Genomic DNA, 23,304 nt, shown 5'->3' on the forward strand with positions numbered 1-23,304 from the left:
GTAAGCTCCACCCCCAAATAGATGTTATGGAGGTTCAGCCTTTCACATGTAAAATTCATATCTTAATTTGAGTGAAACTTAACTGGAATTCACCTCTGGAGTAGAATTGAAGATTTGATTGTGATTAGTTTGTGATTCCAGTTTGGTTTCACACATGCTAAAAATTCGTCATTTCTTTTTTTACCGTGTGAAAGGGAGGTTGGTTAGACTGTACTTGAGAAATGTTTAATTTTTTTCCGTTTCAAATCTAAAGATGAGATACATACAAGTCCCAAGGCTCCACATTAACTTTTTTTGGTGGTGGCCCCTTCGGGCCACCAAAACCTTCAAATAATTTTTTTTGGTGGCCCACTAATAAAGTTTGGTGGCCCGAAAAATATAAAGAAAAACATTAATTAAAAATGAATTAAACAAACTGAAATATTCTGCAATCACTAACACGTACCACTATTCTTTGTACATCTTGTATATAAATCGTGCTTGCTGTTATTTTACTTTGCATAAAACAAAAGAAAAAATGAAGAAAGAAAAAACCCAAAAACAGGTCATAAAAAAAAATTTGAGAAAAACAAAAGAAAATTTAAGAAAAATAAATAAAACAAAATTATCAAAAAATGAGGAAAATTATTATTATTCAGTAGAAACATGTTCTTTAATCAGGTATTTTCAATGGGAAGGGGTATAAATGGTTTAATCACTCAAAAAAAATGAAAGAAAAAATAAAATGGCAAGTTATCTGGAAAAAAACAGTGAGACAATTCCTTCCCTATATTTGACAAAATGATGGAAAAAAAATCACATGTCATATCAATGAAATGCCTTCCCAAAGTACTTCCTTAAGAGTGGTTTAAGAAGTCATTAGTAAACAAGAAAGAAAGAGCGGCCTATTTATTTTTGGCTCAAAGAGACACAGCTTCGAAATAAACCAAATATCAACATACATACAAATGCACATATGGGACTGTGATGTACTCACCTATGTGTATTAATGCATTTGGAAATCGGTCTTTTTGAGTCAAAAGAGAGGTCATAATTCCTCCTTTTAATGCTTGCAATTAATCAGGTTTCAGTAATATGGACTGTAGAAGGGCATTTCATTGGTGTAAAATGTGACTTTGACGTAGATTTCCAAAGTTCTGGGGAAGATTTCTTAGCAGTAACATTTCGTATCGCAGCTCCCTGGGTCTGAATAGTCTGCTCGTGCACAGCTAGCTGCATTGGTTTCATCCATGCAAAGCTAAGCCAGACAGCTGGCGCGGCCGGCTGAATAATAGTTACTGTATGCTAGCGGTAGGCCTACATACTGTCATGACTATGCACTCTTTGTGTGTAGATTAACAAAAAAGGCGCATGACGAATTGGCTTGCAATTTTAACTGTAGAAGGTTGATAAATGCATGCAAAATCGGGAGAAAAATTGCGCTACTTTGAAAATTATTGGTTGCCCGATTCGGGCCACCAAAACTTAACATTTTTTCAATAATGGTTGCCCGAGATGAATTTTTGGTGGCCCCGGGCCACCGCTAATGTCGAGCTTTGCATACAAGTCCTAATGTACTTTACATATTTTTCTGCTAATTTGGCCTTGAAAAAAAAAAAAAAATTCAGAATGAATTCTCAACATTGCTATAGTTTGTAGTTAAAAAAATTAAAATGTATAGAGGATCCTGCTTTGAAATTCTCTCACAATTTTCAGTTTCTATTCTAGTTATCATTCATGCATGAGCAGCTATGGTGTCTGTTGCAGAATGTTACATAATACATGTAATCTAAATTGAGTGCACTGGTGCATATCAAATTATTCAATATTTCCTGCTTACTAATCCTGGATATAGTCTCATCATCGAGACCTTTTATGCATACACTGGACTTGTATGCTCTGCACAACCTTGCACTTCATCATCTTTTGATCGAATTGTTATGCCAATTGTACGAAAAAGCAGGTTAATAATGTGCTATTGCATCACAATTTGCTCCACATCTTTTTCTACAGTAGAGTATACACAAAATGTGCTGCAGATTTTACTTACATGTACGACTGTACAGAGCTTACATGTAGTTGAGAGCTTTTCTCTTCGGACCAAAAATGCCAATCAAATTTGGTATTTAAGCAAAATCGTTCCCTGTGACACATAGTATTTATAATACATTATGTGACATAAACGTGTGAATATTCCAAAGTTAATGTAGGGTCATGTTTATAAACAGTTTATACATGTTTTGAACTTGTATTTTCTCAAGGATATATGTAAGAAGGAAAGGTGATGAAAAGGAATGTCATCTAAAAGGAAAGCATTTCATCTTCAAATTGGTGAAAAGGTATTTCTCTAGCATGGAATGAGATGAAAATTTCAGAATATGATCTTTTCTTTTAGCTTATTGATAATATGCATTTATGCGATAAGCCTAAATAAATATGCTGAAAGGCTTAAAGCATTGCCGAGAGGGGGTGCTAAATGTACATATTTTCGAATTATGTAAAAGTTCACATTGCACAAAGAATCGATGGTTTAAAAAAACTTTGTGTTTAATACTTAAGTTTGAATGTTAGATTCTTCTTATACATCACATGAGAGTGGATGTGAGTGTCTGGGTTTAAGACTGGTTTGTGGTATATCATTAGCATTATCAACCAAAGTTACACCCTGGACATGTATGTGATGAATGCATGGCAGAAGATTCCTGCATGCACAAGTAGTGCACTTCACACACACTCTGGTCTGTTTAGAGGAAGGTCCCGTGGCAAATGGGTAGAAGTATAGGAATAAATCAGACGAACAGTTGTATGGTGAGTAGTTTAACCAGCTTATTCTTCATTAGTCAGGAGATTTTAGGATTGCAGATTTGTACAGTATTCCAGTGTAGAGAAAAACCCTGGTACATACAATGGAATTTACAGTATTACACATGTATTCCCGAGCTGCGTGTACATTACTGCATGCATAGAATCCACTGGAAGTAGGCCCACACGTACATGTAGGCCCTCCATTTACCAGTACACATACTACTGAGTGTAGAAACTTGGCATTGCGCAATGATTGCATGTGTACAATGAGTGACTGTAGTGTATTGTTCAGGACTGAAATGATCAAAGCTCATTCTTTCAACACAGTTCCTGATACCCAGGCCAGTAGGCTGATATTTCTTTCATTTGTCCATAAAAGAGGTGAATGGCATACCCGGCACTTCAGAGGTCTAGAGGCAATGCATAGAGTTGATAATTGATATGGAATGACATGGCACCATTTGATCTGCAAATTAGCCAGGCTTAAACCAATCAGGGCCAAAATCATGCATATGTCATAGTAGCATGATTAGGCCACTTAAAATGGCATGTCTGACATTGCAACAAGTAATGAATGTTGATTATATCCATATTTTTGTACATTTATCTAAAAGAAGCTTTGACTTGCACTTTTTTTTTTCAAAAAAAGTTTGCCTTTATCAAGTTGATACTGATAATCTGATAGTTTTTCTGTGGCTTGTCAGGAATGAGAAACAATTAATGTACATGCAAATTGAATTCCCAAGGAATGTTAATTGTTATTCATTCATTGGTAGTTGTCAAGTGGAATGTGTGTAGGGCCTACATGTATGTTCTAACTTGTAACTCACAGCTCTCCATTGAGAAAATATTCTTTATCTTGATTTTAATGAATAGGCCCAACTTCTTCTAATACTTTAGTTTGACTCTATGAAAATACAGTATTGGGGGGGGGGGGAAACGATCAACAACATAGGCCTGCACTCTGGAGTGAAAACAAGTAAACAGCAACAGTTGCCAGAACAAGTCGGCCCAAGTGACATCTACTATTATTCTACATGGCTCATATGCCCTTGTGCAAGGCATTTTATCAACACTACTCCTTTATTATTTCCTAAAACATATGAAAAAATCCAGTCAACATTGTGCATATGTTCGGAAAATGGTCTGCTACAACTCCTAAAAGTTTATTTTGATTTAGTGCATTTTTTTTTTTTTTTTTTTAGAACTTAGAGCACATTCTCCATGTTTGTGCTCAAAGCTGTCTAGGTATTTGTAATTACCATAGGCAGACCTTGAAAAATACTTATATAATTATTTAAATATTTATTTTTATTGAATGGGGTTGTCAGCCATTTAATATCAAATACAAAAGCCTATTGTATATTTTACATGGTAACCCAAATCATGAATGGTGATCACACATTCTATCAGTGGAGTGTTATCCTGAATGACTAATTCATGTACAGCTGTTTCCTCTTGTATTCAAGACTTGATCCCCAGGCTGCATTCAGAGTTTATGTCCACCTCGTTGATGAGTATGAAGAGCATTTCCTCATAAAGGACCTGGAGTCAAAGACTAAACCCAGGAAGCACATGGTGTGTTGCCTTGTGTTCATTCATGCTTGCAAGCAAGTGGCCCAAAAAGTAGTTCCGGCTGGTAGGCTGTTTAACTAGGAACTCTGTATGCAAGTAAACTTTAATTCTAGTAATTCATCAAATACTTTGATTTTTATGGGGTATTGTTTGTTTGCTCATGAAAAAATATATAAATATACCTTTGTATCTCCCATCATTTTTACCCTCTGATATACAGTGGATGCTAAACTGTGGAGCCTATGGTCAAATCATGGACCCTATGGCATGGTGACATTTTGTGGTGGATTTTTTTGTTGAGGTTGCAAAGGCTTGCAGAGAGTGCCATGAGGACATGACGATATTTGTTTCTCCCTTTTCATTTCAGCTTTTTGTTGCTATATAGGCCTAATCATTGTAATTTATTATTTCTAGTTCATCTCTTAATATATTTCTTTTTTTATTCTTTTTAAACCCTTCCCATTTCCTCACCTGTTTCAATATTGTTTCTTTTTCCAAGGTTGTATTGATTTTTGACTAGAGGTCAATTTTATAAATTGGAAATGTAGTCTCCCTTTCATGGAAGATCTGCAACTTGTAAAAAAATGAATTTTTAAATGTTTTTTTTTTGTTGGAAGTCTGTATTCTGTAATGGCATTACTACTACAAAAATCGTTGAAAACGTAGGTAAAGATTTGCTGTAGGTAGGTCTACATGTGTGTTATGTTTGGTTGCATACATTTTGCCATATACATTCTCTGAATAGTAAAAGTTGCGGAACTATGATATAGATTGTGTAATTGGATTAATACTTCTCAAAATGATGGTTTTAAGAAAAGATGTCCATTGTTAAAACCATGTCAGTGATTTAAGTGTATGTAGTCTGTTTATAGGCTTCACCGTAATATATTCATTTTTATTGATGCACTTACATGTAGTTTGGAGAAATCACAATGAAATATGTAAGTTTACATGCAGGCTAATACTGCAAAATTTTGAATAATTATTTGTTCCTTCAGTGTTTGTTAGATCCATGTACAGTATCAGTGGCAGATCCAGGATTTTCTAAAATTTGATGAGCAAAAATTAAAACAATGGTGGTTTATATGAAAAAATAATTTGACATCCCACCCCCCCAAAAAAAAATTCAGTCTTCACAATATGCACAGTATTTCCCACTTCAATACTCTTGGCTCTCAAAATTTGAATCTTTCACTATAAAGTATCATGTACTTTTTGAGCACAATTTGTTTCATGATGCTATTTTGAATACAAAAAAAATTTGGTCTTCATGTTTATGTACATGCATTTCATCTAAAAGTTCCAATTTTTTCTGACTTATGATTTTCATACAGATCGAGCATACTGATCTTATGATTTTCATTACAGATCGAGCATACTGATCTTAAACAAATAGGAGTAATGCCGAAAATTTGTTAAACAAATTAAAAGTAATTTGTTGGAAATGTCTGTGAACAGTGTGATGGTTTTGCAACTGTAAGTGTAGGCCTATCTGATCAGTCACCATTTAATTTTATTGTAAAAAAAGTGGCAACTAAAAAAATTGACCAGTAAACAAAATGATAATTAGGCCTACATGTACATGCAGCACATGTATACAAATAATGACATTATCGAGGGTGTAAGAATTAGCCTACATGCATGAGGTACACCTACCTTTTTAATCTACATGAATAGTTTGAGGCAGAAATGGACTGTTTTAAAGTTAATGAGTGTGGGTAATTCAAATTTCAAAGCAAAATGATATTTAGGCCAATTGTTTTGGTCTCGATACTCAATACTATAACCATTATGCTTAACGCCTGACTAACTGCCACTGGTCGGAGATGCACTGTAACTCCATGCATAATTTTAGACCAAATGAATAAACCAGTCACATGTAGACGTGCTACCATCTCTAACAATCCACTTTTTAATCTGCTGGATTTAATCTCAGTTAAAACTGATTGTAAACCAGACAGGAGTGCTGCTAGACAATCTGGAATTAGAAGAGCCAATTTGAGACCATGTTGGGGGTAAACTCATCAATAAATGGGATCAATGATTTGCTTTGCACATGATACCATTTGGGGCTCAGACCTCTGTGAATCCTACTTGGAGTCTCTGATATTCATGTCATGAAGGTCTTCATTGTCTTTTAAATTTGTTTTACTTGATTTAGGGATTCCGATTTCAATTAAAAGGACCATGCACAGTACAAACCATTTAGTTGTTGTGATGCCCAATAACTTTGATTTCATGTATTGGTCTGAACTTAGTAGACTAATAAAACCTTGGTGTTACAATAGGTCAAGTAGACCCTTAGTAACTGCATTGCAAGTGCCTGTGTGTGTGTGTGTGTGTACATGTATACCAATCTTCAGTACTATTCAGTACACATACATGTACAGTACACACATTCATTATGGTCAGGTACACAATGAGAGTGGAGTTCTAGAATAAAGCAGATTACAGTACATCATGGAAGCACGTGGGTGTTGATTATTTTATGATATGATTTTACCATTCTTGGACGTGAGTATATGATTTATGTGATTGTATTTGGAATCATTTATAATTCTATGTGCAAAGGAATCTTGGATTATTACTTTTCTCATTACAACAATCAAATGATTCAAATCCCATGGCTAGGCTTATATTCATTCAACTCTGTTGATACATGAAGTCATGATGTATATGTATGTTTTGACCTTTTTACTGTGCTTCAATTCAAGTTGCAATATGTGGCCTGAGACATTCAATTCAAATGTAATGGACATAAATGTCCTGGTGGTGGTCTTACATATTACATTTTGATTTTAAAGTCCTCAATAAATGGATTTCTTTTATTTTGTAAATATACTACACGTACTACATGTACATGGCCAGTCATATGAGACAGACCAAAACTAAAGCTTAATTCAGCCTGTGTACATGTAAATGTACATGATTGTTCCGCTCAGTTTAAACCGCTTCGCGGGTGGGAGCCCAGGAGCTCACCGTGCATTTACTCATAGTTCTATTTATTTAAAGGTTTGAAATGTACATGTAATATCATGTGAACAATTCATAATAAATGTCTACGTTATAAAATAAACGGCCACGATGAGATTTAGTTCTTTAAGGTGGATAATTTTTTTGTCTTTAATGGTACTGAATTTCTTAGATACCTTTTCCTTTCAATAAATATTATTTCATTTTATCTGGATTAAGTTGTGATTTCATGCATTTGCAATTTTTTTCCATTATACATCCATGTATGTAAAGTCACATCCTTTTCTTGTTTTCAAGATTACAAATTCAAGTACACTGTAGTTTCAAATGACTTGCAAAGAAAAAGGTCTTTTGAATTATTTAGTGTGTGGCCCACAACTTTACACTATATTATTTGTTGTGTTTTCTTTTCTTATCCATTTTGGCCACAACTGCTATGCCAGGTACATGTAATTTGAATATAAAATCAATGCAGATATGGGTGAAAAACTGTGCCAAGTAAGCAGCAAATAAAACTTGGCCTAAAACAAGTTCTAGAGCTTTGGTTTCATTAAAATAAAACCAGGAAACACTGCGATTTTCTGTGCATATCTCAAAATTTCCAATTAATATTACTACAGTGTACATGTACCGATATCAGGGATGCCACTTTTCCGTATTTATACGGAATTCCGTCTTTTTCCCTGTTGTCCGTCTTATTTCCGTATTTCCGACTTTTCCTGTTTTCTGCGTACTAAAAAAAAGTCGGAAAGTCCTCCTTTTTTCCCCCTACAACTCTCCCGATTGCGATGCATGTCGATCGACCGAGTGAAAGATATTTCCCCAAATATTTGCTTTTATAATTTATAGACGCGCGCACTGCCCACTACGTTCATTGAGTTATGCTTTTATCAAGGCTTTCCGATTGGAATCCTCAATATCCTGGCCAATCAATGCGAGCGACAAGTTCCGAACGCACGCACATAGACAAGCGCAAAGCAGCGGCACGAATCGCGATATAATAGCGACTGGTAAATACATCTGTAAAGATGATGACGTCATCCAAGATGGCAACTTGCAAATGACCAACGAAAGCATCGAGGATGACAAAGTTTTGATCATAATTTGAAAGGAATTAGCGGTAACTGCTGTATAATGTACGATGTTTCTGAATTTTATATATTTTCTCGTGATTTTGGATGTGATTGTTTTTTCATAATGTGACATTTTATGTACCAAAAACGATCCAAAAATCGGTCTGCCGAATGTTGGATCTAACGTTACAGCTGCATGCTGATACGGTACGTAACCCAGGGAGCTCCGGCCCGCTTCGCTGGCCGGTGCTCCCTGGTACTGGATTAGCTGATTGTCTTTATGTACAGGCCAACAACTCTTCAGTCTGTGTATTGGTGAGTGAGCCAACGCGGTTCAGCGGAGCAACCAAAATACAGAGACTGATTGAGCTTTTACTAGTCTAGCGTTCTATTACTTTAGAAACACACAACTAACTTATTAACTACCATTAGTTTTTTCAAACCTTGGCTTCAATGTCATCGATCACAACAAGGTAAGAAGCCACTTGCCCACCCCCTGAATTTTGAGGTGGGGGATACCCCCCCAAAAAAAATATATATATATATTTTTTTTTGTTGCTTGCTGGCTTGTCCAATTTTTTACCTGTGTCCATCCCAAAATTTAAGGTGGACCCCCCTAAATTTTTGGGCTTCCGCCGCCAATGCCCCAATTCACTGATCTTGGACACTGTCCCTGCCCGCGATAAGTTTCAGTATTCGGATGAACTTCTGTGGAGGACACCTAGTGGCATACCTGCGATATACAAAAACACATGATCTCAACTGTAACCGTGTACAGTAGGATCAATGATTTAATTCAGGTTGTTGAGAAGTGCAATAAAGTCCATTATCAAGAATAAAAAAAAATTGAGTGTTCATACATGCGAAAGCATGCGTGAACCATTCCGTTTCTTCACAGATGCAGCAATTTTGGATTCTAAGGGTGGTGATACACTTGCCGGGATTCTTTTTACACTAGCGATCTTATCCCCGGACTGTCACTCGTAGCACCGCAATTGCGACATGTAGGCGGACTCTGCTATTTTGCAGGGCTAAACAATCATGTACTACTGGCAAGGTTAGCCCAATTTGCAAAAACACTGTGTAAAAAGAAAGTGAAATTCTACACAAAGACTTGTGTAGCAATCTTATGAAAAAGGTGCCAATTGTGATGTGGTACTAGGAAAATCATTCTCATACATTGTACATTTGTCCTTTTTCACCTGCTACATGTATGTAGAGAAAAAATACCCTGTATGGATCAGAAGTATGTGGGCAAATTACTTGAGATACCCCTTATCAAAAGGAAACAACTACCGGTATCTTCTAGTTATTATTAGAAAGCAATTTTGAACAGGGTTTTCTCCAAGAGTGCAGGATGTTTGTAATGAGAAAAAAAATTACAGAAAAACAGAATCTTTTGAAAGGATGCACATCCTGAGCAAAGTTTTTAAAATATAATTTTGTTGTGGGCAGGATCATACATGTACATGTAATTACGAGAACTATCTGGTTCAGCTACATGTACTGATGTACATATACAATACGTGTAGGTTTTGTTGAAAAAATAAATAAATCATCAGGTTGTTTTGAGGTTTTGAACATTTTTTTTTTGGGGGGGGGATTTTGGGGATTATTTCCTGATGGAGGTGGTGGGAATATGCCAAGTAGTAACACTACATACATGTATGAACTTTGTACTGTAGCCATAAGGTGATGCTAGTTGATTCTACTTGCATGTTGATCTCTAGTTGATAACCCAGGAAATAGCAGACATCAGAGGCCATCATAATCAGTCACTAGCCTTTTCCAAGTCACACTCAAGGAAAAAGTCAACCCTCAGCTGACTTTGAGTTGGGGCAACTTGTATTGTAGAGCCTTTTACACAAAAAATAAAGTACATGTACAAAAGGCACACCAATATTTGCTTTCTGATTGAACGCAGGGTTGAGGGCTTGCTGTACTTGTACCAGACCTTACATGTACATTGTGTTTAGATTACTGTTGAATAGTAAAAAATGTCAAATCACATTTTTTAATGTACACCCAATATTTAAAGAGCTGTACTCGGAAGTCTAGCCCAAGCTACTTTTGAATACAGATTGATTTAGGTACATGAAGGACATATGGGCCCTCATTTTACCCTTATTTTTGTAACACTAGTACATGTATGGTCATTTGCATGTACATGCACATGTAGGACCATAAGTTTTATCTTAAATAAAGATACTTTACCACTCTGCTCCCTGCCTATTTCCCTAACTTCATACACTTGTGACCCCACAGAATACAAGTACTGGAGCTGAAATAACTTGACACATCCTCATCATGTAAAACAGCAACAACAACAAACAAACCTACAATTAATCTATTGTCTGGGACTTGGCTCTTTCTAAGTTCACATTTTAATTAAAGGGGAAGTTCACCCTGACACAAAGTTTATTGTAATAAAAGCAGGAAAAATATTTTTAGAAATATTGGTGAAAATTTGAGGAAAATATATCAAAAGATAATTTTTGTCTCACCTGCGAAGCAAAGTGAGACTATAGGCGCCGCTTTTCCGATGGCGGCGGCGGCGGCGTCAACATCAAATCTTAACCTGAGGTTAAGTTTTTGAAATGACGTCATAACTTAGAAAGTATATGGACCTAGTTAATAAAACTTGGCCATAAGGTTAATCAAGTATTACTGAACATCCTATTAGAGTTTCATGTCACATGACCAAGGTCAAAGGTCATTTAGGGTCAATGAACTTACATGTAGACCATGTTGGAGGAATCAACATCGAAATCTTAACCTGAGGTTAAGTTTTTGAAATGTCATCATAACTTAGAAAATATGTGGACCTAGTTCATGAAACTTGGACATAAGGTTAATCAAGTATCACTGAACATCCTGCATGAGTTTCACATCACATGACCAAGGTCAAAGGTCATTTAGGGTCAATGAACTTTGGCCGAATTGGGGATATCTGTTGAATTCCCATCATAACTTTGAAAGTTTATGGATCTGATTCATGAAACTTGGACATAATAGTAATCAAGGATCACTGAACATTTTGTGGAAGTTTCAGGTCTCATGATTAAGGTCAAAGGTCATTTAGGGTCAATGAACTTTGGCCGAATCGGGGGTATCTGTTGAATTACCATCATAACTTTGAAAGTTTATTGGTCTAATTTATTAAACTTGGACATTAGAGTAATTAAGTATCACTGAACATCATGTGCGCGTTTCAGGTCACATGACCAAGGTCAAAGGTCAATGAACTTTGGCCGAATTGGGTGTATCTGTTGAATTACCATCATAACTTTGAAAGTTTATGGATCTCATTCATGAAACTTGTACATAAGAGTAATCAAGTATCACTGAACATCCTGTGCGAGTTTCAGGTCACATGATCAAGGTCAAAGGTCATGTAAGGTCAATGAACTTTGGCCATGTTGGGTTTTTTTGTTGAATAACCATCATATCTCTGTAGGTTTATTGGTCTAGTTCATAAAAAGTGGACATAAGAGTAACCATGTATCACTGAACATCTTGTGCGAGTTAGAGTAGTATTCAAAGTCAGCATTGCTGCTATATTGAACCGCGTGATGCAGGTGAGACGGCCAGAGGCATTCCACTTGTTTTTTATTTTGGATGTCATAATGAGAGCAGCTTTCCAATCGAGCCTTTATATCATGCAGTTAAGAATTTTTGCGATGTCATTTTTCCAAAAAAATTGAATTTTTTCTATTGTGCCATCAGTATATCAACCTATCATTTCACACTCGCTCCTGAAAGTTTTTGTTATTTAAGCCACCATGACCCATTAAAAAATATCGAAATTTATCGATATAACTCAACATGATATGGGGCAGCTGCTTTTATGTCACAAACAAAATTATAGATTCTAATAATTTTATTAATCTTTGATGGATTCTCCTCAAACCTTCAGTTATTTTCTTCTGGTATTTTTAATTTATTTTACAATAATCTTTTCTTTCAGGTGAACTTCACCTTTAAGATTCTGACTTTGTCCAGAATAGTCTATGAAAACAAGCCTAGTTATGCATTTGGTTTGCCACTATTATCCAAAATAAAGTATTGGTGAAGAATTAGAAGATGCACATTTTTTCCATGATTATTTTGAAAATCTTGTTGGCCAGAGAGTAAACATAATTCAAACATTTATGTCGTCAGTCAAGAGAAGAGTGCACTAAACTCAGTTATTAAAGTCTATAAATAGACTACTTAGACAGGCATTCTCACTTGAGTGCACTGGGTAAATGTACATGTATGTAGGCATGTACGTGGTAGGCCTATTGGTATGATAATACATTCCAGTGTATCTACTGTAATCTTTATTGTGTGTACTGAGCATTGTACATGTAGACTGTGGGACCAAGGTGGGCGTGTATGTGTGCTTGTCTTATACAGGAACTACTCAGCACATGTGGCTATCTAGGTCTGGTAAGAAATTACTCTGTATCATTCATGTGTATCAATTAAAATACATTTACCTACTGTCTTTTATTTTGCTGATGTATGTAAATTGCACAGTTTGTGTGCCTTCATGAGGACAAACTTAAAAAGGAAATATTTAGTGCATTATAGTGTATAGGCTAACCAAATGTGCTCTCTATGACTATGGAAGAGCATGATGACTATGCATTTGTAATGCATAAGCCCCTAGTATAGGGAAGTGTGCAATATCTATATGAACACTGTAGTATAGTAAATGTCTATATACATTACACTGTAGATCTTGATTACAAAAAACCGAAACATGAAGTGCAGGATAAAATATTTTTTGCTATAACAATATTCATTGAGATTAGTCTGGAAGGCAGTGTATTATTATTCAAGTGGGCATTCATATTTTGAATTATTTCCTATACAAATCATTTAAGGAGATAAGTCATATTTCGCTCGCTACTTTCAATCCGTTCCAGCGAGTAAACATTTGCCATGTTGCCCTCCCCAGGCTTTGCACATAGAAATCCTATACAAAATAGAGGGCAATATTGGCCATATTTCTGCTAGTGCGCTTGTGCAGTAGGAGCCGATTTCGATCGCTAATTTCAGTATTTCAGAAATCTGGCTGGAACCAGTTTACGAACCAACGCATTGTAGATAATGTGCGGCGCGGCCAGTGCATACACAAATGTAACCCAAGCACAAGATTTCTACGCGTTGAGTGTATGTGCGCGCCATGTATAATGTGCAACTGCAAGCTAACAATTACGTCACAATTGCTTGTTAAGGGTTTCTTCGCTAAGGCCGTGAATAACCTGAAATCAGAAATAGTGATAAGCAAACAGGCAAATAAATTGTTCCAAATAGTAGCTTGAATTACACATTATACAGCCTTGGGTAATAATATTGTCTGGCTCTTCTTTCAGGAAACATCAAATATTTTGCCCTTAAAACCAGGCTCCACATTAACTTTTTTTGGTGGTGGCCCGTTCGGGCCACCAAAACCTTCAAATAATTTTTTTTGGTGGCCCATTAGTAAAGTTTGGTGGCCCGAAAAATATAAAGAAAAACATTAATTAAAAATGAATAAAACAAACTGAAATATTTTGCAGTCACTACCACGTACCACTATTCTTTATCTTGTAATATGTAAATCGTGCTTGCTGTTATTTTACTTTGCTTATTTTGTGGTTATATATAAACTGTTCCATCATTGTAAATATGAAAAATGATTGAAAGAGAATAAAAGAATTGTATTGTTCCCAGGTTGTAGAAAAAACGGCAAAAGTTATCTGGAAAAAAAAATGAGAAAATTCCTTCCTTATATTTGACAAAATGATTGAAAAAATTCACATTTCATATCAATGTAATGCCTTTCCAAAGTATTTACTTCCTTAAAAGTGGTTTAAGAAGTCATTTATAAACAAGAAAGAAAGAAGCTGTCTATTTATTTTTGGCTAGAAGAGACACAGCTTCGAAATAAACCAAATATCAACATACATACAAATGCACATGTGGGACTGTGATGTACTTACCTCTGTGTTTTATGTGTATTGATGCATTTGGAAATCGGTCTTTTTGAGTCAAAAGAGAGGTAATAATTCCTCCTTTTAATGCTTTTAAATAATCAGGTTTCAGTAATATGGACTGTAGAAGGGCATTTCATTGGTGTAAAATGTGACTTTGACGTAGATTTTCAAAGTTCTGGGGAAGATTTCTTGGCAGTAACATTTCGTATCGCAGCTCCCTGAGTCTGAATAGTCTGCTATCGCACAGCTAGCTGCAGTGGTTTCATGCATGCAAAGCTCAGCCAGACAGCTGGCGCGGCCGGCTGAATAATGTATGCCAGCGGTAGGCCTACATACTGTCATGACTATGCAATCTTTGTGTGTGTGTGTGTATTTGTGTGTAGATTAACAAAAAAGGCGCATGACGGATTGGATTGCAATTTGAACTGTAGAATGTTGATAAATGCATGCAAAATCGGGAGAAAAATTGCGCTACTTTGAAAATTATTGGTTGCCCGATTCGGGCCACCAAAACTTAACATTTTTTCAATAATGGTTGCCCGAGATGAATTTTTGGTGGCCCGGGCCACCGCTAATGTCGAGCCTTGCTTAAAAGATACATATTGCCCTTGTCTAAAGACTCGGGCCAATATGATTCTGTTGCGGGCGACATATTTAATGTTCCCTTCAAGGCCAGTCAATATTATATATATTTCTAAAATAGAAGTTTATTGAAAAAAAAGGAAGAGCAGTACCTCTTCAATATAATGTTTGTAAACTTAGCACAAGAAATGAGCTTTAGCACAACAAATGAATGAGAGACCCAGAGATTTAACCCCAGTGCAATTTGAATGACTATCACAGAATTGCAAATTCCCTAAATTGGAAATGTGTGCCTAAGAATTGCATGCAATGGGAATGCTAGTGGCCTTTCATGTTGAGTTCTGTATGCGTTTGAATGTGTATTTAGTTTGGGTAGGCCAACATGTAGGTTATGGGCATGAGAAGAAATTGTGGAATAAGCCAGGTCTGTTTAAAAATATGATTTCAGTGCTAAATTGTAAGCTGTAAGATTTTGGAACTCCCCACATCAGCGGAAAGTCCATCCCAACAACAAGTGAGTTTTAATAGAAAGATAAAAATCAGAGAAGCATTACATCAGTTGGTTCTTAAAAATATGATTGTAAATGTAATTTAAGTGAAGAAAGTGGAAGTTCACTGGACCAGGCCTGAGTTGAATGAACTGGGGGTCCATACATGTAGGTGTAGTTGCCTGCCTGAAGCTGTTGGTCACTAGTGCAATTACTTCAGACCGATGGACTGATAAAATAAAGAAATTCAGTGTCACCAAAGACCATGAATATCAACCACTTTCACTTTCGTTTTGAGCTTTTTACACTCTGTCAACAACTGTGAGAGTATGCATGTTGGACTACATGTACATTTCAAGTGTAACATCACATAACATTGTGTATTGATATTGCTTGGAAGAATACCAGATATTTTTAGAGGAATTCTGTGCTTATTTTGCTCATTTCTCAGCAATATCACAGTTTTTCTCAGAGCCATTTGCCATTTTCACATAATTGTTGATTTGTACATACATGTACAAACACTTCGATGGTACTCTGTAAATTTATTTGATTCTGTTCAAACTTATTTTGAGATTATTACCCCCACCGGCATACATGAAAGCTCATACTGATTTTCTTCACCATTAGTTGTCACATCTTTGATTTCTTTGGATGATCAGTGTAGCCCTTTGCACAGTTGCTACTTTTCATAAGGACCTGGGTGAATAACACATTTTGTGTTGGCAGTATTGATTATTAGGAAATGATATATTTCTATGGAAATATTGCAGGTATCGGGTACACATACATTTGTTGAGGAAATACTTCAAAGAAATATTAAAAAGAGAAGTAAGTTTCATTTCCTGAACGAAAGTGTTTTGCAATGCATTATCATCTGTATGCTGAGCTGAGTGTTGTGTACTTATATAGATTGGACTAATCAAATGTTATTTTCAGTTGTGATTAAAAGACAAGGATACATGACTGTCTGTTCCTATTTTTAGAAAGAATATGAAACTAAGCAGTGCTTCATGTTTGGAATTTTATGATTCAGATGATGAAGTAATGAGTGTTATGCTTGGGGCTTTTGCATTGCTTGTTGGTAAATTTGGTAATTGAAATTACGTTATAGATTAGAGAAGTATGACGGCATCAATTTTCACTTTCTGCATTTCAGTGGGGTTTTTTTATACCATTTCTTGGTAGAGCACGATGAAGAACCCCCACAACCCAAATATGGTGGGAATCGGTCCATGGGGCCCCCAAGATATGACCTCATGAATAAATAATTAACCCCATTGAAGTCAATGTACATGTATTATTGGCCTGGTTCTAAAAGTAAGGAACCAGGTCAATGATACATTGATTTCAATGGGGCTAATTACGTAATCATGAGGTCATATCTCAGGCCCCCATGGACCGCATGGACCGATTCTCACCAAACTTTTTAGTGGGGGTTTTTCATCATGCTCTACCAGAATATGGTATCAAAACTGCTTCAATGCAAAATATGTTTTTTGTGATGTCATCACTTTGGTAACTCAATTTGCTTACAAGCAAAATGAGAGAAAGAGAGTTGAGAATTTTAATATTTTTTTATGAAACTATTCCTTTAAAGTTTATCTATGCAGCCCCCTTTTTTATTGAACTACATTTAAACATTGTGGTATTTATTGGCAATGTTTGTGTTATGTTTAGAAACACATAAGTTGTCCTACAAGTAAGAGATGTCCCATGCCTTGTTATGGCGCTTCATCGTACATGTACAATCGTTTTTAAAGGCAAGGGTCTACACAGTCAAATCAAATCATGTCCAACAGGTTAATATTAGCATTGTAGGGTCTGTGATATTAGGGGGCTGATTTCTATAGACCTGGGGAGTGTTTCATAAAGCTGTTCTTAAGTGAAGAGTGACTTTAAGAACGAATGTTGATCCTTTCTTACGCATGAAATAATCACCAAAGAACATATAATGGCGAATACCATTCACCACTAGAAAGGATCATCAGTCGTTCTTAGTCGTTCTTAACTTAAGAACAGCTTTATGAAACGGCCCCCTGGGCACCGAATCACAAAGTTTACCAATTGTAATAAAAATTTAAAGAAATTCATTCACACATAGTGATCAATGGAACCAATTATAATATTAGTCTTACAACCAATGACCCAGCTTCATGGTTAAAGGGAAAGATCACCCTGATGATAAGTTGGTTTTAATCAAAGCAGGAAAAATTAAAGAAAAATATTGATGAAGGTTTTATAAACATCTTAAAAAAATAATTGAGTTATGAAATTTTGATTTTGTGACACCACATACGAGCAGCCCCTCCAAATTTTAAGTGATAGAAATTACCCAAAATGCAATTTTCATTATAATAAACATAGTATTCATCATATGCCATAGAAAACAGAAGTTATAGAATATCATACTTATTAGTAGAAGTTGCTGGCATACATGTATGACATCACAATTTTAAAGCTTTGAAAATTTGTAACTTACTTTTTGATGGATCCTCATCAAACTTTCTCATCCTTTTTTGCTAGTTTTTCAGCTTTTATGAAAATCAACTTCTCTTTTGGGTGAAGTCTCCCTTTAAGGGCTCTGTTTCTATTGTCAGTCACATCCTGTCACAATGATTCACCCTCAGAGATAGAGTAGCAACAATGAAAGGACTAAAAAGTAATAATATTCTTGGTATCACATTGCGACACATGTATATCGTAATTGGTGGATTTAGGATATTTTAATGGAGAGGGGGAGGGGTGGGCAGAAGTAATATGCATAAATTTAAAGCCCATTCTGAATAAGCATAGTACATGAAGTCTGTATTATGGTTGAAGTGGATCAAACCACCTCGGTGAATTCAGTCTATAAAGCCTGAAATAAAATTGCAGTCAACAGATTAGATTTTTTCCCCAAAGCTTAGATGTTTTATTGTTTCTTCTTTCCTCATTTATCTAGTGGATTTTCAATCTTACATTTGTTTTTCTTTCTATTTTCTTTCCTTTATCGTACAGGGTGTTACAAAAAAGACTACCTTGAATCCCAATGCAAAGGCATTCCAGAGTCCAAAGACTCCTACAGGATCAGTGAATTCAGATACTGGAGACGGTTCACAGGACTGGGCAGACCATGATAGTGGCATCTCGGTTGCCTCCTCTCCCCAGGTAGCAATGAAATCACAGGGTAAGTCAGTAGCAAAGTTGAGTTTTAGAGCAACCGTATGAACACAAGTTTCTGACATCCATGCATGTTTCTATTTGCAGTGGTTGGGTTCAGATGATGGCTCTTTGGTGCACTCTGGATAAGGAAGGGTTGTTCTAGTTGCAGAATTGCACCTTTTTTACAGCCATTTATATTTGGATATTCTCTTTTTTTTATATCCAACAAAGAACTGAATGCAACTGAAGTTTGAAGTGAATGTAGCTGAAATAGTGTTTATTTAAAGGGGAATGAAACCTTTGGAACAAAGAGGCTTGTGTAGAAACAGAAAAATCAAAGAATAAGAATAAAGAAAGTTTGAGAAAAATCGGACAAATAATGAGATAGTTATGAGCATTTGAATATTGCAATCACTAATGCTATGGAGATCCTCCCATTGGCAATGCGGCAAGGATGTGTGATGTCACTGATGAACAACTTTCCCTTTGGTGGACTATAAAATACCCTCAAAATGTCTCTCTTTACTTTTTCTTATGATGATACAAACTCTTTATCCAAGATGTATTCTTAAAAAATATGTATTACATGCCCTCATGTAGAAAGAACACATGATCAATGGATAGATGTGATAAAAGAGGCAATTCAAGTGAAATATATACTAAAGTAATGGGGAGAGTTGTTCACAAGTGACATCACACATCTTTGTCGCATTTCCAATTTGCTGTCTCCATAGCATTAGTGATCGCAATATTCAAATGCTCATAACTTTCTCATTATTTGTCCGATTTTTCTCAAATATTTGTTGATCTGTTTCTTTGATTTTTCTGTTTTCACACAAGCTATCTTGTTCCAATGGTTTCATTGTCCTTTAACCCGGCTCTAGAAGCTTCAATATGAAACATTTGAAGCTGAATGATACAATTTGATAATGCAATAATTTTATCCTGTCATTTTCTTTCGGTTTTGGATGATAGTTTCTAAAATATCTGCAATGTTCAGAAAATTCATTTTATGATTTTGATGTATGCAAGTATACATTAAAATACAAGAAAGAGCATTTGTAAAGTTTGAAATCAATGAATGGAACATTGGGGTGGGATGTATAAAAAAAGGGTATTTTACCTCATTTCCTAAGTATACACATAGTAGGCCCTTTCAAGATGGTGTGCAGCAAGAATTTTTTTTTTTCATGTGAATGACAAACTATAACTTGGAGCAGAGCATTAACAAATCATTACATTAGTTTATTGAATGAAATAAAAATGAAAACCTCTTTAATAGTAGGGTGACATAGATTTAGGCAGGGACGTGAGGATTCAAATGGCTTTATACACTTACTGTAGTATGTGATCATGAGTGCATAGAGAAATCATCATGATTAAAATGGGCTTAAAAATAATCAAAACAGAAACATAAAGACCAAGCCAATTCATTCAAATGAAACAAACCAGCAACATGATAATCCAAGATTACTGGTTAGTCCAGGCATTCACACATTGTGTTGTCAAGAGGCATGCATTATTTGGCTAGTGATATGCATGTAATGGTGATAATGTCAAGGATCTAAATTTAGCCAGACCTGCTTCAAATTTAGGTTTCGATAGCAGCCTTTCCCCCCCATCTTCCACAAAAGCAAGACAGGAAGTTCAGTAGGCTTTTGCATAATTCATAATAATACTCGTCTATTTTTGGAATGTATGACATTTCTTTTCTGTGCACGAGGATGCCCTTGCACTCTTGGTGTCCGGGAAGGACAAGGGGAAAAAAGAACCGGGGAAAGGAATAGAGAGGGAAATATAAAGGAAGAGAATGAGAGATTTTGATAGCACAAATTAGGGGTATTTATACCCGCCAGATTGTAAAAAATACCTTTGGATTATGATAACTAAAAAATAAAAAAAATGCCACTTGTAATGATTTCAAAATAAGTCCATACAGAATACAATCAAGTGACCACACAAATGTCTACATGTATGTATGAAATAAAAAGATGTGTGGCAAAGGTTTTCGTGAGAAATTTGCAAAACAAGCGTGAAATTTGAGCATGATGTCGGGTATTTTTTTCCCCAAGTAATAATAATTCACTGTCCTATGTGTGCCTATATAGATTTCATGATTTCAATTGATATGATTTAGTTCAATTGATATAACTGTACCAGATTTAGATTCACCATGAGATACATGTAGTGACAATTAACCTTGGTGTCACAGACTTTTTTTTATGAAATCTGTGTTTACTGCAATTTCATATACATGTATCTCAAGCCTTTAAATAGATACCTCCAACAATTCACTATTAGAGGGCGCTCACACCTGCCAGAATCACTTAAGTTCTTGTTATGAGCCAGCTTAAAAAAAAGAGAGAATGAGTATTCTCACATCAAGAGGATTTTGTAAATTTTGTAAAAAGGCCAATAAGTTGCAGATATTTTTATATTGCAAGTAAGTTTTCTCACCTACATATTCTTGGTTCTGATTGGGGTAGAATGGCCGATCAAAAATAGTGGGTATTTTGTTATGATTGGAAAGGTATGAAAGCAGCGAGTTTGGAGGGGAAGAGGGCCGTGTTTACAGAGTCCAGATGGAGGAGGAAGCCTGTCAAGCGATGCTGATGACGTAGATGGTAATAGGGAGAGAGAATAGAGTGAAGTAAACATGTAGCGCTCACATGGATTCTATTCTTAGATCTCGTCTAGGAGATGCAGAGATGCTGAGGAGGTTGGGGGGTAGAGATGGGGTAGATGTGCAGCAGAGAGAATAGTGTATCAAGAGATGGGAGGTGAGCAAGAGTTAAGTGTGTCTGTGAGTGGGGAGAAGTGGTAAGGAGGGAGGGGGGGGGTTGGCTTAAATATAGGAACTTTGTTTTAGTGCATTAGGAAATAGGAATAGGACGTGAATATTATAAAGAAAGATGCAACACATTTTTAGCTCGTCCGGCCCTAAGGGCAAGATGAGCTTATGCCAAGCCGTAGCGTCCGTCGTCTGTCGTCCGCCATTTGTCGTCCATCCACAATATCAAAATGCTACTCCTTTGCCATTTCAAGTCTGATTTCAATTCTGTTTGCTTTATATGATAGCACTAAGTGGGGGATTCAAAACTTCTACACAGAATTTTGAAATTCATTAAATATGCTAATTTATGCGCATTTTTCAAAATTCACAAAAAATGCTTTTTTTAAATTGTTGACCTATTTTTACTTTTTTCTTCTTTCATCTTGTATAACTTTATGCGGTTCACCAAACTTCTACAAAGAATTTTGAAATTTTTAGCAGAAAATTACTTATGCTAATTTATGCGAAATTTATTAAGAAATCACAGAAAATGCCTCTTCTTTATTGGTGACAGATCTTGATATTTTTTCTTCCATCTGGTAGAACTTCATGAGGCCCACTTTACTTTACTTTTGCACAGAATTTTGAAATTTTCATAAGAAAATAATGTATGCAAATTTATGCAAAATTTATTCAGAAATCACAGATAATGCCTCTTCTTTATTTGTTGACAGATTTTGATTTTTTTTTCTTCCATCTGGTAGAGCTGCATGAGGTTTACCAAACTTGTACACAAAATTTTGAAATTTTGTCTGGAAAAATGTGTATTCTAATTTATGTAAAATTTATTCATAAATCACAATATTTTTTTCTTCATTTGTTGATCAATTGCAATTTGTTTGCTTTATATGATAGTCAAGGTGGTAATACAAAATTTCAGCATAGAATTTTGAAAGTCATTAAATATCCTAATTTATTCATACATTTTCAAAACTCACAAAAATTACTTATTTATTTGTTGATTGATTTTGGTTATATTTGTTCCATCTGAGAGCTACATTAGGTTCACCAAGGCTCTATACAGAGTTAGAAACTATGACTAGATAATTATGAATACTTAATTCATATGAAATTTATTCATTGATCACAAAAATGCTTCTATGTCATTTCTTCGTCAATTTATGTCACCAATATAATTCACTACAGCGTTAGCTGGGCTGAAATAAAAATTGTGTTAAATTTTGTTGCGAGATGCCGGATGAGCTCCACATCATTGATGTGCGATTATAATTTAACATGGGAAATTTAACATTCCCATTTTCCCCTTTATCTGGATCATCCCTGGTATTTCTCCATTCCCACATCTCATTTTCCTCCTATCTAGTCTCTCACATTTCTAATCCCCCGTCCTTCATTTCCCATCTGCCCTCCACACTTCTCTTCCCTAGTGCCATCTGACAACCTGCTACTGTGTATGGTTCCACAACATTGTCATTTTAATATCACTTTATTTTCCCATGATACTTGTCATTTACTGCATGGTCAGTTTCGGTCTGCAATCTCTTTAATTACTTCTTCATCGGAAGAGTTAGCCAGGCCGTAGGTATTGACGAGCATTGCAGCGTTGCCACAGCCTTGGCTTTGCATGCCATGGCTGGTGTGTAGCACAAACTGTTATGACGTCAGCAAAATAAACAGGAAGTGTGTCCCCTTGCTTTGACCGAGACGGGACTGAATGAGCAAATTTTCATTTACAAAATTGTTGAATTGATGTTTGCGGAGGAGTGTACAGATTACTTGAAGTAGCCTGTGATGTCATTGCTTGATATACACAAGATCAAGGATATTAAAATTATGAGTATTCAAAGAATTATTGAAGCAACTCCCCCCCCAAAAAAAAAATATAATGAAAGCAAGAAATGAATGAATCAATAGATAAATGACAA

The 23,304-nt window shown here is 35.7% G+C and overlaps 1 protein-coding gene across 6 annotated transcripts in view; it reads left to right on the forward strand.

Moving 5' to 3' along the window:
- The window catches only part of LOC121417745 (la-related protein 4-like), a 69,170-nt gene that overhangs the window by 11,090 nt on the left and 34,776 nt on the right, over positions 1 to 23,304 (forward strand). For 3 of the 6 annotated variants that reach the window (XM_041611492.1, XM_041611484.1, XM_041611480.1), the window contains one exon: positions 18,442 to 18,610. In XM_041611492.1, coding sequence (XP_041467426.1) covers positions 18,442 to 18,610 — 169 coding nt within the window. Of the gene's footprint in view, positions 1 to 2,581; positions 2,788 to 6,717; positions 6,874 to 12,747; positions 12,837 to 18,441; positions 18,611 to 23,304 lie in introns of those variants that run through there. The other 3 variants (XM_041611504.1, XM_041611512.1, XM_041611499.1) reach the window with 3 other exon arrangements.

Source organism: Lytechinus variegatus, chromosome 1 (genome assembly GCF_018143015.1).
Source record: "Lytechinus variegatus isolate NC3 chromosome 1, Lvar_3.0, whole genome shotgun sequence".
Taxonomy (NCBI): domain Eukaryota; kingdom Metazoa; phylum Echinodermata; class Echinoidea; order Temnopleuroida; family Toxopneustidae; genus Lytechinus; species Lytechinus variegatus.